Here is a 15,044-nt window from a genome sequence, read left to right as displayed (position 1 = left end):
ACTTGTACTATTGGTATCGCAATGAGAGGTGCCCTGTACATGGGTTTGGGACAGGTTCTCTGACAAATGGGACAGGACCGGCAATACTTTTTCACTGCCATGTGTACACCGGGTCAGTAAAACCTAAGCAGAACTCGTTCCCGTGTTTTATCCTCCCCTAGGTGTCCCCCACAGACATGTGTGTGCGCTGCTTTTAACACTAGGGGTACATGGACCTGAGGAACCAGTAATTGTTCTGCTTCATCCCCCTGTACAGTAGCAACTCTATACAGGAAATTATTTTTAACAATAAAATATGGTATACCTTCTGCAGGCTGGGCGGCTTTCGCTGCCCCATTTACCTCAGTCACACTTTTAAAGGCATGTACCAAAGTGGCATCATTAAGTTGGTCTCAAATAAAGTCCTGCAAAGGAAATAAAATTGGTATTGCGGACCAGTCTGTATCCTCACTGACAGACGGGGGGGTGGGCTCATCTGCGACATCACCGACCAATGCTAGTTTGGACTGTCCATGTTTCCACGCAGGTGGATGATTTTGTGGAACTCCTGCTATGACTCCCAGGATGGCATTCCGATTTGGCGGTTCCCAAAGACCGATGTCCAAATGCTGTGGATTCTTAGGCGGTTCCTTTAAGACCGGGCTTCTGACCGTTGCATCAGTTGCCGGCATGTCCGGCCGGATCCGCTCACCGAGGACATCATTAAACAGTGGGAAGTCTCGCCGCCCCAAAATGAGTGGATATGGGAGTTTAGGGGCTATGGCAGCTACCACCATAACAGTTTTATCTTTGAGTGTGACTGGTAGTATTGTTCTTTCATACTCCTCTGTCGTGCCATGTACGCAAAGAACCTTCACCTTGGGCAACCGAGAAGTTATGGTTTCGGGTAAGGCTGGAAACCAATGAGAGTCAACCAAGGCCAGAACAAGGTTTTGGTTGATTAGCACAGTCACCCGGGACAAACAATGACTTCCTGATGTGGGACTCATGGTAAAACAGCTTGAAAACGCAGGCCCAATATGTGCCACGGAACAGTCCATGGGTTCCTGTAGTTTAGGACACTCTGCCTTAAAGTGGCCTGGCTCACCACATTCAAAACACTTCAGATTAGACAGCTTTGCACCTGGCCCTCTGTCCGTAGCAGTTTTGCCATTGGGCCCTGTGGCAAGGATTGTCAAACCTGGCTTTTGGCGTGGCAGCGTGTTTGGCACAAATGCAGGTTCTTTAGTCATTTGCTGTAGCGCACAAAACCTTTCTACCACGGTGGCAAGCTCTTCATAAGTTTGTGGGTCTGATTGCAGCACCCACCTTTGCAAATCGCGGTTCAGCCCTCGGATGCAGTGATCTATCGCCAGAGCTTCAATAATCCGAGAAGGCAAATTATCCTCAGGCTGCAGCCATTTCTTTAAAATTTTAGAAAGCTCAGCCACTTGCGCTCTGACCGGTTTTTCTTTATTATAGTGCCATTGGTGATAGCGCTGGGCTCGGCCTGGCCCGGAAACTCCAACGCGAGCCAATATCTCAGACTTTAGGCACAAATAATCAGAGGCCCGTTCCTCATCTAGATCCATATAAGCTCTTTGAGCTTCGCCAGTCAGATATGGCGCCAGTCTCTCAGACCAATCTTTAGGAGGCCATTTTGCCCTTTTTGCAAGTCTCTCAAAAGACACCAGATATGCTTATATGTCATATATTGATGGAAGTAAAGGAGAGATTATACGATGGAGCCCCGTTCTGTTCCTCCTCTTGTCTGGCCCTACATCTCCGGTTCTTTCAAGCCTGCCCAGAGTTGCTACCTCTTCCCTACAGAGACTTCCAGGATGTCTTTTCCAAAAAAGCGGTGGACGTCCTTCCTCCTTATTTGGAATATGATTGCACTATAGATCTTATTCCTGGGTCTAAGTTACTCAAGGTTAAGTTGTATGCCCTCTCCATTCCAGGAAACCAAAGTCATGGAAGCATATGTGAAGGGAATTTACTCAAAGGCTTTATTAGGCCTTCCAAGTCACCAGCTGGAGCTGGTTTCTTTTTTGTAGCCAAGAAAGATGGCAGCTTAAGACCATGTATCGATTATCGGGGGTTAAACAATGTCACAGTAAAAAATACTTATCCCCTTCCGCTCATATCTGTTCTCTTTGACCAATTAAAGAAGGCCAGGATTTTCACCAAGATTGACCTTTGCGGAGCCTACAACCTAATCTGCATCTGAGAAGACGATTAGTTGAATACATCCTTCAATACCCACACTGGTCATTATGAGTACCTAGGGATGCCATTTGGCCTCTGCAATGCACCAGCGGTATTCCAGGACCTGATCAACGATGTCCTCCGCAAATTCCTAGGATCTTTTGTTGTCGTTTATCTTGATGACATCTTGATTTATTTTCAGTCTCTGGCTCAGCACCGTTAGCATGTCAGGAAGTTTTTATTAACCTCCGTCAGCAACATCTATATGCTAAACTTAAGAAATGTGATTTCGAGATAAGCCAGGTGTCCTTCCTTGGGTATATCATCTCCCCTAGTGGATTTTCCATGGATCCTGGTAAGGTCAAATCAAATTATTACAGAAGATTCATCCGCTCTTTCTCTGTCATTATAGCACCAATCACCGCACTCACCTGCAAAGGAGCAGGTCCTGCCAGTTAGCCTCCTGCAGCAGTAGCATCCTTTGAAGCCTTGAAATGTGCCTTTGCTTCAGCTCCAGTTCTCAGGCCTCCTAACCCTAGGTTGATGCTTCTGATGTGGGCGCGGGTGTGCTGTTATCCCAAAGAGGTTTCCATGACCATCGTTTCCACCCATGTGCTTACTTGCCCCATAAGTTCACTTCTGCAGAAAGTAATTATGACGTGGGCAATTGGGAACTGTTGGTCATTAAATGGCCCTTCAAGGAATGGCGTCACTGGCTGGAAGGTGCTACTCATGTTATTTCGGTTTTAACCGATCGTAAGAACCTCGACTATATTTTGTCCCAGATAATCTGAGGAAGACAGTGTGTTCAGAGTCTCGCGGCAATAAGCCTTTTTCTGGTCATCCTGACATTTCTGAAACCATTAAAAACGTGTCCATCCTTATCTGCTGACGTCAGGGAATATGTCCTCTCTTGTGAAGTCTGCTCCAAGAATAAGTCTACTCGAAGATGTACTTCCGTTCTATTGATGCCTCTACTAATTCCTGTTAGACCTTGAACCCATCTATCAATGGATTTTATTGTCGATTTGCCACAGTCTTCTGGGTATAATACCATCTTGGTAACAGTAGACCGGTTCAGCAAGATGGCACACTTTGTCTCATTGTCTCAGGCTTCCATGTGCCCGCTCACTAGCTTTGTTATTTGTTCAAAACATCTTTCACCTGCATGGCCTTCCTGATGATGTAATGTCCGATCGAGGCTCCCAGTTTGTATCAGCTTTATGGAGGTCTTTCTGTATGTTACTTGGGATCAGTCTCAGTTTTTCATCTGCTTACCACCTACACTCTAACGGGCAGACAGAAAGAGTAAATCAATCCCTTGAGCATTTCCTGCATTTATATATCTCTAAGAGTCATGATGATTGGGCCACTCTCCTTCCCTGGGCTGAATTTGCATACAATAATGCCTGTCACTCATCAACTCAAGTCTCTGTTTTTCTGTAATTTCAGGTACCATTCCAGGGTTAATTCCCTTTCCTCCATGTCAACGACAGGTCTACCAGAGATCCGCTCTATGGCTGGCTATCTTAAAGCATACCTCCTTTAAGTCTAAGTTTTTCGCTGATCTACGTCGCAGCCCCTGCTCTTTTAAGGTTGGTGACAAGGTTTGGCTTTCTACACGAAACATTGGACTTCGGCAGGCTTGCAGAAACATCAGACCCAAGTTATCGGATCATTTGTAGTCTCTAAGCAAATCAATCCTGTGGCCTTCAGATTGAAGATTCCAAAGTCCTTAAGGATACCTAATATCTTCCACTGCTCTCTTTTAAAACCTGTCATCATTTCTAGTCAATTCAAACCGCGACGATCACACAGACCTCGGCCCGTCAAGCTTGATGGATAACAAGAGTTTGTGGTGGACAAGATTTTGGATTCTCAAAGAGTCCAAGGGCAGGTCCCATTTCCTGGTACATTGGAAGGGCTATGGCCCGGAGGAACATTCCTGGATTCCACGGAAGAATATACATGCAGACAAATTCATTGAAGATTTCTTCAAACAGTTCCCTAGGATACTGGGATGTAGGGGGTCCTTCAACCCTCCTCAAGGGGAGGATACTGTCATGAGTAGCCGCTGCCGTGGCCCATCTGTTCCCTCTGTTGTGCGTCCCAACTGTCGCTATGATAGCCGGGACCTCACTTCCGTCTCCTTGTCACAGCTGTCACCAGGACCACAGACGGGACGCTCTTCTCCTTACCGCCGCGTCCCAACACAGTTGTAAGTTGGGCGTAGTCGCAACAGGTCCCCCTAAGGATAATTAGCGTCCTGTGTTCTACTAGTAAGGCTGCTGCAGGGGCATAGCTGATTGGCTATTGGCATTATTTAAGGCAGGGAGGGCTTAGCCTCCCTACCGGTTATAGCTTCAGAACCACTGTTTTGGTGACCTGCTTGTGTTTGTTCCTGAGACTCTCAGTTCCTATCTGATTACCTTCTGTTGTGACCCTTGCCTGTTTACCGGATTCTGCTATTGCGCTTGTGACCCTGTCTGCTGCCAGATTACTGGATTCTGCTTGAACGCCTGATTACCGGATTTTGCTTGAACGCCTGTTGCCGTGACCTCTGCCTGACTACTGGATTGTACCTCCTACCACCCGCACTGCGCTCGCCAAATATAAGCTCCTTCCACTTAGAGTGTAATACCGGAAGGCATCTGAGTACCTGTGAGCAATACTCGCTCTATGGGAAAGGCGGCTGCTCTAGGCGAAGACCTCTTCTACCTGTTATATGAGTTTATGTTTCTGCCACCGGCCTAACAATATCACTTAAAGGTTCACTCCTTTTATTCATTACGAATAAAATACTGCCCATTCTAACCCTTACTTCACTACTCTTTTGAAATTTCGGGGAGGTTCCCAAATTTTGGGGAGTCATACTGAAGCTCTTGAAAAGTAGGCATCCTCCCGGTTCATTGTGGGGGTGTGTCTTAATTAAGTGAACAAGTGATTGCGTCACCATGCCCCCTTCATCACTTGTCACATGGCCTCCTCTCTGGGATCTCCCAGAGGGGAGCTTTTCAAGGTGAGCAAGTATGTTCTGACCTCATTTATTTACTAAATTGATCATGAGACTGCATGGACACCAGGACATCATTTGAATTTCTGTCCTCAAAACAAAATATTGTTTTTGTGTGGTAGCACTATACTAAATGCACAAATGTGTTCCTTCCCAGCATTCAGCAAGCTCACCTTGTTCCTCTCCTAAGAAGTAAGCAATGTTTTGCAGACTGCCGTCTATTAGTTCCACATTTTACAGCTTTGTAAAAGAGACTCAATGACTTCCTGAGTATAATCAGGACACATGTTGACCACATTTACTTTTTTCATTAGCTCTGCACACTATAGTAATCCACCTGATTGTAATATACTGCATGACTAGCAATCTATATAATGTGAATACAGCCCAGATGTGTTTCAAGGACAGTTTTTGAGGTGGCCCATCTTTGAATTGTCCGTTTCATGTTTCAGCGATGTTAATTCACTTGCTCTCAGACTGTTCACACTTTATGCATTTTTAGGACATGCAGTGAAAATGTTTGACCTTATATTACTCTTATGCATATAATCATTGGTGATGTAAATGACCTGTGGTATTGTAATATGTTTCCTTTCCCCAGTAGGATGGAGCGGGAGATTTTTCTGGGCTCAGAAGAATTGGACGATGATGTGTTTTATCCAAATGACTTTGGTTTACCTGGTCAGCCGTTGACTCCATTAACCATGTATACTCACAGTCCATCTTACAATTGTCTCCTTGGTCGGTTCCAGCTGTTCCCTCTCTCTCATTGTTGTGGCCCAGGGTGCAGGACCACAGACTGCAAGGACAAGTCCACTCAGACTTTAGAACCATCATCTGTTAATCGTGATGTCATGCTACCATGTGGGGTTTCAGAATCCCCTCAGAGACTTTTCTATGGTAAGGGGCCACACACCTTTAAAGCTGCATTGTTCTTTTTTAATTTTACTTGATTTGGAAACATTTCAGTTTTTTTGCTCAACATAGTGTGTCCCCCTCCATGCTAAATCTAAAGTATAAAGTAATCCACTATGTAACTATATCATCTTCTATACATAGACAGTGTGTCCCTCTCCATGCTAAATCTAAAATATACAGTAATCCACTGTGTAACTATATCATCTATACCTTGTATCATCGTCTATACATAATCACAAGACCTCATTTTAAATACTTGAAATTATACGTAATCTTGTTAGATAGTGGAAGGCAGGCAATCAAACATCTCTATTTCTACTAGTATCTGATTTGTCACTTAATAGGTGTTTGCTATTTTTTTTATTTATCCCTACAAACATTTTGGGTGAACCTTTCACTTCCATTATTCCTTAACCTTTCTTAGCACTCACATATATTTTTTACCATATTCTAAGTTTAGCCGAAGATGGTTTATAAAAATAAAAGCAATTTGCTTTGCTCTAAGTACAATCATTTACAGATTCTTCAGTTAAATCATTATGAGCATGGCTGCTATTTTATTAGCTATTGGGCTCAAATTTCCTAAGGGAGCTGAGGGTGATACTGTATTCTGGAACGTGACACATTGTTAATTATCTGTGGATCCAGCCATTCTGGGATCTGGGGCTAGCCAATCACAAATGATGTATGTATTCTACCAGCTTAATGACCTGGCTCAAAATAGTAATTGATCAGATCACTGTTTAGTCAGTATGTGGCCCAGAAGTTGATTGACAGCATGCCAGGGTGAATTGCAGAGGTGTTCAAAATGAAGGGTTAACACTGCAAATATTGACTCTTTGCATAAACTTAATATAATTGTCAATAAAGCCTTTGACACTTATGAAATGCTTGTAATTTAACTTTAGTATACCATAGCAACATCTGACAAAAAGTTCTAAAAACACTGAAGCAGCAAACTTTGTGAAAACCAATACTTGTGTCATTCTCAAAACATTTGGCCACAACCAATGTGCCGTTTTTAGTCCACAAGGTAACTCTTTGCAGCCCGCAGGAATCAGGACAGATACAGGGGGAAATTATGACAAGGATAGTAGAGTAAGTCCAGGGTCCTCCTGCATCTGACCTGTCCTGCATTGCACTGAATCTGTAGGGGCAGGGTCTTTCCAACTCCCCACTGTTGCAGTTTGACCCAACCGTTCTTCAGTGTGGTCAAACAGTCTGATGGCGGATTGGAATGTATCAGGTGCACTCTGATTCCCTTCCAAACTGTTAGTGTACTTTGTGCGGGAGTGAGAGAAATGTGTTAGATGTAAGGAGGGGCAAACATGCTACAGGCTGTGTTTGAAGTGGACTGGTATGTGCCAGTACAATATACCTGTCCTTATCCCCCCTACTTCTTCTGAAGCTGATCACATGCTCTCTGCTTTGCATGCAGAGCAAGTGACCATAAGATTAACCATACTCTCCAACTTTTTTAAGTTTGGGAATCGGGTCAATGTGTGCTATTAAAGTAATTTTATCGTTTTAAAATAAGCATTGCCCAATCAATTGTATGTGTGTCCAAAGCACATGGTGGTTTATTTTAGCAGATGTAAATAGTCAACAATTCAATACATTATTATATCATGATAAAGTACAGTACAGCACAGCCAATACCAAAAGATAAGTACATACCAAATGCAATCGCTTGCGCACGCTGCGCAATCACCGGACCCGATGGACAATATTCTGTATAGAATATTGTGTCAGAGTTGACTGAGGCCCCGGTGAGATGCAACTAATATATATACAGTCAGTGTTACATTGTGAACAATAGAGATGACGTAGATTGTTTCTATAGGTCCAGACGTTGGGTGGGTCCAGGCCAGACAGGTAATAGGTTGATTCAATCTAAGGAATCCAAAGGTGGGGGTCTTCTCTCCAGGGGGTCTGCTCCTTTTCATAGCCAGTATCATACAAAGGTTTCACTCTCTAATATCAATAACTAAAGTATGCAATGTGCGATCTCTTCGCCAACTGCACCGGACAGCTGCTGATGATTAGGGCTTCAATATGATATCAGGCATGACACCTTTCCTATTACCTAAACCTTTAATAACACTACAATGTACATATAATCAACATATACGTATATATATATATATATATATATATATATATATATATATAGACTAATAATAAACCGAATACTATCTGCTCCTGAATTACAGTGTAACAGAACCAATATGAAATTATATAAATAACTAACTGTTGTAATGCGAGTGTGTGCGTGCGTATTTTACCATGCGAACGCACCACGTCACGTAACACGTGGCATACGCTTCGCAATACGCACGGCAAACCAATACTAAACCAATATACTTTCGTTCATCCAATTATACGACTTCAACAGTCCACCCTTTGATAGTACAATAAACTATCACCTTAAAGATGTTATAAGCAGGATCTCAGTACCACGTTTCATTGTTATGTAATACAAATCCCCCTTGGTGTATGTCCACGCTGTTCGTAGATCTAAACAAATTATCATGAGAGAGTCTTAATCCTCTGAACGACTTCTTCTTTTACTATAAACCGTACACTTCTGGAGCTTGGAGATAACCTTTTGTATGCCCTTCAAGGGTGCAATAAAACACTTAATACATTATTTGGAAAGGTACAAGGTACAGTAGAACGTGTATCAGCTATACAGAATTCTCTACTACAGTTCTTCAAGTTTAACAGGTTCTTCTGTCCAACGCATGTCTTTAAGCTCAGAATACATTTAAACACTTCATGTTCATCAATAGCATCATCCTATGTCTATCAATAATGTCATATGCAATCTCCTTCAGCTTACGTTAATATACACACATCTAATAATGTCACCAGTTCTTTTCATCAACACTTGTGGGCGGGCTATTGTCTGCTCGTTCTTCCCAGTCTCTCAATACTCAGATTTAACAGTGATCGGCTTGTAAAGCATTGGGAGACTTCAGACTAAGGGACCTAGGTGTCCTACTTTTTCCCCTAGTGACCTCCCACCCCTAGTTCGGGTACCTCAAGAATATTTAGTGGAAAGAGAACTAATCCTACTTGATATAATCACTGAGGCACGCGTGAGCACGCCCAGCACTTTGTTTGGTCTAAAACCTTACCCTCCCAAGAATGATAATCATTCTCAAGGATGCCTGCTCGAGTCCGGATATTACTGGACTGGCATTGCTGGGTGTGTCTCTTTTTTTTTTTAACTATGGGGTCGCCGTACTTACGGACGTAATGCTACTCAGACAATAGCCCCTCGCACTTTCTCCAAGCTCCAAGGTTTCCAAATTTTCCTTTACCCCTGAATTGAATAGAGTAATTGGCCGGACTGATTATGCTACTAACTTCTTCCTCCCCAATACCTCCTCATCATTACCCGAACCAGTCTCTGTCACCTGCTAATAATCAAAAGAATTAACCGTCCTGAGAAGAGAGTGAAATGAGAGAACACAAAACAGGAAAAACTACAACTTCATGCTGGACAACAGTCTTAGCCTTTGGCTCAGGTGCTACTAACTGCATTCGAGGCCTTCCAGTACAGACTCATGAGTGCCCTTGGACCCTTCTCTGAGTGTTGGCCCCTCTGCAGTGGGTGGTATGGGCACCAGTGTGTCTCTGCTACCCTTGAAGCCGTGAGGCTGGTAGCCTACACCTGGTACCTGTCTGGCAAATAACCTAAGCTTAAGAAATTACCGCTCCACAACTTACTCTCCTGATCCAACATCCTGACAGTTAGTGTGACCTTTCAGGAAACAGTGTTTTGGACGTTCTCGGTTGCTGTCTCACTATTTACCTTCTCTCAAGGTCTAACCTAGCCTCCCAGTTACAATCTCATCTCACGAGGGGTCAAGAACATTTCAAAAACTGACTGGTTAGGAGTCTGCCCAGGGGTGATCTTTTGGTAGCGGGAAAGGACTAGTGGCACTTCAATCAAGTTCCAACTCTTATTCTATTCAATTCATTCTACCGAGTACCACTACTTTATGTTCACACTGGTTTATGGCTAATTGAAAGTATGTGATTTGTTACCACTACTCATACATTATACATCTATTATCAATAACATGAATATCCCTATCATCTATTATAACTCTAGGACTATCACATTGAATAACAAAAGCTTTGAGTATGAAACAGTAATACATTAGACACATTTCAATACGCCTCTACCCAGACATATTTCATTGGTACACCTGTGTATACTTGAGGATCCTGCATGGTGGTAATTGGATGACGTGTATTTGTTTTACCTGGAGGAAAACCCATCAGCAGGAGGGATATGGGATGGCTCTATTGGTGTACCTTGTCCATCTCTCCAGAGTCCACCAGACTCCTCACCACATCGCTTCACCTTCCAGACAGTTTATCCCTCAGGCAAACACAAATCTTCCTATATTAACCAATATGTGTATGCGTGCCTGTGTGTGTGTTCACCTTTTTAAAACTAAAACAATACAATGAAAAACAAAACAAAACATAGATTTGTTAGCTGTCACATAAAACCCTGCTGTCTATTTGACAGCTATGTTCTCCCTGGTGTGACAGCCATGTATGGTTGTGCGTGTAAGTGTGGGCCTTACTAGCAGCTACTTCAGTTGGTAACTGTGTCACTGTATAAAGTCCTCTATGTAGTGTCCTAATCATGTGCTGGTATTGCTATAAAACGATTTCTCAGTCACCTCAACATCGCCCTCTAGACTAGAAAAATGCTAAAGACCAATGTATATCAATCGATTTTCCCTCTGCCAACTCACATGTCATTCTCAGTACCTCATATTCAGCTACTTGACTAAGTGGGAAAGGCAAAGAGCTCTCTTTCTATAACACTTTCTTCAAATATAACAGTATCCAGTACATGCCTGTCTAACAGTGAAAATTATAAAACATGAAAATTCTACATTTTCTAGGGTTTCACATTATGTCGTATCTTGTGGTAAAAATCCTACTCCAATGTTCTACACAGAGATGCATATCTGTATGCCTATCCTCTAGCAATCTCCTGTCTCCACCCTTTGTGCATCCATAAAAAGGCACATTTTTGTACAGGAGGCACGAACCAAAACAACAAAAAAACAAAAAACAAAACAGATATGCAATCTATAAAACATGAATCATATTTCCACAACAGAACCTTTCTGCTTAAAAATCAGCAGTTTCTATACACATGAAAACAAAACCCCTGACTGTTTCTGTAACTCATATCAATCTAGTGTGTGTATCTCTGAAACATAAAAATATGTTTTAGCCCCATTGTTGAGACTGTGTCTGATTTTATCTCTACCAGAGCAGAGAGAGAGAGAGAGAGGGAAAGAGAGAGAGAGAGAGGTAGAGAGAGAGAGAGAGAGAGGGGGCGGGAGAGAGAGAGAGAGAGAGGTGGAGGGAGAGAGAGAGAGAGAGAGAGAGAGAGAGAGGGAGTGGGAGAGAGAGAGGTAGAGAGAGAGAGGTAGAGAGAGAGAGAGAGAGAGGGAGAGAGAGAGAGAGAGAGAGAGAGACTAGCGTTTGTGTAAAGAATGAGAAATAGGAAAGCAATGAATGATGGGAATACAAAGGTTTGAATACAAACATACATGTAGAAAGGGAGATTTTTTTACAACAAAATGACAGCTGGATTGGACTCTGACTCTATGGGGAAATGGCTGTATTCATTCCACTGTTCCCCTTAGCTATTTGCTAACTATGACCCCTCCCCATACTTGACTAGGTGTTCTTAACAGTGCAATCCAGTGTCGTCCGTCATTTGTTCGTTAAGAACTCGGTATCTCATTGACTACATACCTTTTCAACGGACTTTTCTAACTTATAATAGAGAAATGTAAAAATGTACTCTTAGTGACTCATATTTTCTCTGAAATACATAAAACGATATTTTGGAGCAAAGTATATACATACTTCATTGTTGGATAATGATTCTCAGCCAAACAAATTATCATGAGTCACTGCAGCCTAAAACAAAAGAGTGTTCCAATTGTCTATTGTTAATTAGTCTTTCAAGAGTAATTCTTCTATTTCTCTATCTCACCCTTTTTAAACACTTGTCTATACTTCTTTTGTGTCCCTTTTATCTGTGAAAAGAAAAACAAGATAGTTATCTTAAAACAGCATACAAAACAAACATTTCTATTCTTTGCCGTCGGCTAGCATTTTAGGACAACAAACATTTCACAACATAAATGAACAAACAAAATCAACCAAGGTTACCTTTTAGAAATCAGTTTCTTGTACACTACTACTTACCACAGTTTAAACCCCACCTGTTTGTAGGACTACAGGTCTGACCTAACCTCCAGGGTTGACTATGGTTCTCCCCCAAGGCATTGGCTGCTATGAGGTGCACAGGAAACTGTTGAGAAGTCTCCGAGACTTGTGTGCGCCGTCTCTGTGGGTGTCTATGTGATTCCCCCTTAGGTGGGCTAAGTCTCTTTTCTTCGTGTCCCATTTTCTTAGCCTTGGCTCTAATATTTTCTTTGCAATCTTTCCTCAAATGTCCCTTTTTAAGACAGTTAAAACACTTCAAAGATTTCTGTTTCTTTCGTCCCTTATAGTGGTTTTTATAATTCTGAGGTTGTGGATGTAGTTTTTCTAATGCCTGGATACTCAACATCATTAACCTATCACTCTGTGCTTTTTCCTTTTTACATATATTTTTGTCATGTTCTATAGCATGCTCTCTAATATCAGTTACCGTGAGACCTCTCCAATTAGGAAAAGAGGTTTGTATCCAAGTCCTTAGATCCTCCCGGAGGCCGTCCATTAGTACTGCAACAGTTACCTCCCTGTAATGTGGATTTACCATTATATCCCATATTCCTGTGTACTTAATAATGCCCGCTAGCGCCCTTGAAAAATAATCAGTTGTATTCTCATTACCTTTTTGTTTGATGTTGCATATTTTGCCCCATTCCACAGTCACTGGAAAATATACGGCCAACTCTTTGATTATACATCTAATATTATGCTGATTGTTATCCTCAGTTAAGGGTTTATCCTTCTCCAAATTACAACCCTCAATGAACTTCTGTATATCAGTATCGAGAGGAAGACAAGCTCTAAACAGCACTCGCCAATCTTTATTAGTAGGTTCATGTGCATTACCTAAATGTCTAATAAATTTCTGACACTTGGCCAAATCTTTTCTAGGATCAGGGAAATCAGACATAATTGTAAATAGTTCCGTCTTAGTCCATGGAGAATACACTGCTACTTGTTTCATGGGAACTACACCATCTCTGTCCGCTTTCCCATTGGGAACTGCTGTTCTGCGGATGGGATATAAGCCTACCAAATCACTCTGTTCTGACCTAGTTGTTGGAATTGCTGTTGCAGTACAATGAATGTCTCCCCCTGTGTTAACCTTTTCATTATTCTCACCACTTTCAGCAACTGCCCCTGCTGGTGGGACCGTTCCTCTTCTTTGTCCTGAAACATTACTTTTAACATTACTTAAAACACCATACAAGTTACTAGTTACCATTTTTACATTTTTGGTATTGGCTGTACTTCCCGCCCCGACCAAATTTATCGGGGGCGTGTTTGCGCTCAGTTCGCCACGCTTTGCAACGCCCACTTCCGGAATGCTTGTTTCCGGTACGCTTACTTCCGCTGAACACGTGTTTTTCCTTACACTCACTTCCGCTGTGCGTTCGCTGCTCTGCCACGTGTTACCTTCCATTTGCCACAATTTTAAACAGCCATCATGTTTAATTCTCGTTTTTGTTGATTTAATCAACCGCACTTTATCTCTAACATTATTTAACACCTCTGAGTCAAGAGTACCTATGTTTGGGAAAGGTTTCACACACTCCCGGGTCATCTTGACCCATTTGTCGCAGTATGCCGTAGCATACGCACCGTATTTATTATACATAACATATTTTGCCGAACCAACCGGCCATTCATTAGGCAGCACAACATGAACTATCTCTAGCGTTTGCTTCATATCCATTGTGAAAACAACCTATTTCTCAACGCTACACAAAAAGACTTTTACCTGTTCTCTTTTGAAACAGAACTTACTAGAGATTTTTTTTTATTCATGGACGTTTTCAACAGGCACGTCCCCTTAAGATATCAATGCCCTTCCTAGTTTGAGTACTTTACCACTGTCAGCACCAGATATCAATCAAGAATATCAGTGGTTGCAGCGTATTTCCTCCCACATCTCCCAAGTCCCAATCACGGCTGCACTAAAGCAACCATGCGGTTCGATCGCACCGCCTACGGATACTAACTATCGGTAAGCTTTGCGATTAATATTTGGGAATGCCGCGAAAACCTGTTATTTTCGCTTTGAGTATACCTGCCAAGTATACTCTGTGGTGTCTCTTTATCACCTGCTCTTTGTTAGAACAGAACACCACTCACACAAAGGTTTCTTTATATCCTGCTCAGCCCTAGAACAGAACCTTTGTTGTCAGGTTTTTTTAACATGCCCCGTCAGACACACCTGAACTAAAGCGCTATCAATTTTCAAATAGTACCACACTGCCCTCCCAATACTCAATCACGGCCTTGCCATGCGGTCGATTTGCACCGCTCAATGATTCATTATGCGGACCACAGATAACACCGCAATGCTCTGTCCCTTCCAGCAAACAATACCCTTTATCAGTGAATGTCGTGATTAGTATTGGGTGCACGTGCGAAAACCTATAGTTGCCTATAATTTCCAGTATACTTTTTCCTTTATGTATTTATTCACATACACACACATAACCTTTGTTTTCTGTACAGAAAATAACTTTCCCAAACAATGGCACTATCTTTTCAGAGACTTTACCAAGTGCTTACCGTATGCATATAACAACTATCAAAACTATTGTTCAACCACGTGGCAAATCTACCGGAAGTTCGCGTACGCACAGCAGGAACTACACATACGCACAGCAATGCAATACACTTT

The 15,044-nt window shown here is 42.3% G+C and overlaps 1 protein-coding gene across 6 annotated transcripts in view; it reads left to right on the top strand.

Annotated features, from left to right (window-relative positions):
• BMF (Bcl2 modifying factor) overlaps positions 1–15,044 on the top strand; it is a 95,900-nt gene that overhangs the window by 30,846 nt on the left and 50,010 nt on the right. For 4 of the 6 annotated variants that reach the window (XM_075192109.1, XM_075192110.1, XM_075192112.1 and 1 more), the window contains one exon: positions 5,805–6,100. In XM_075192109.1, the coding sequence (XP_075048210.1) occupies positions 5,805–6,100 (296 nt within the window). Of the gene's footprint in view, positions 1–5,801; positions 6,101–15,044 lie in introns of all 6 variants that reach the window. The other 2 variants (XR_012680153.1, XM_075192108.1) reach the window with 1 other exon arrangement.

Source organism: Mixophyes fleayi, chromosome 12 (genome assembly GCF_038048845.1).
Source record: "Mixophyes fleayi isolate aMixFle1 chromosome 12, aMixFle1.hap1, whole genome shotgun sequence".
Lineage (NCBI taxonomy): Eukaryota > Metazoa > Chordata > Amphibia > Anura > Limnodynastidae > Mixophyes > Mixophyes fleayi.
Note: the sequence above shows the minus strand (reverse complement) of the source record. Positions and strands in the feature narration are given on the sequence as shown.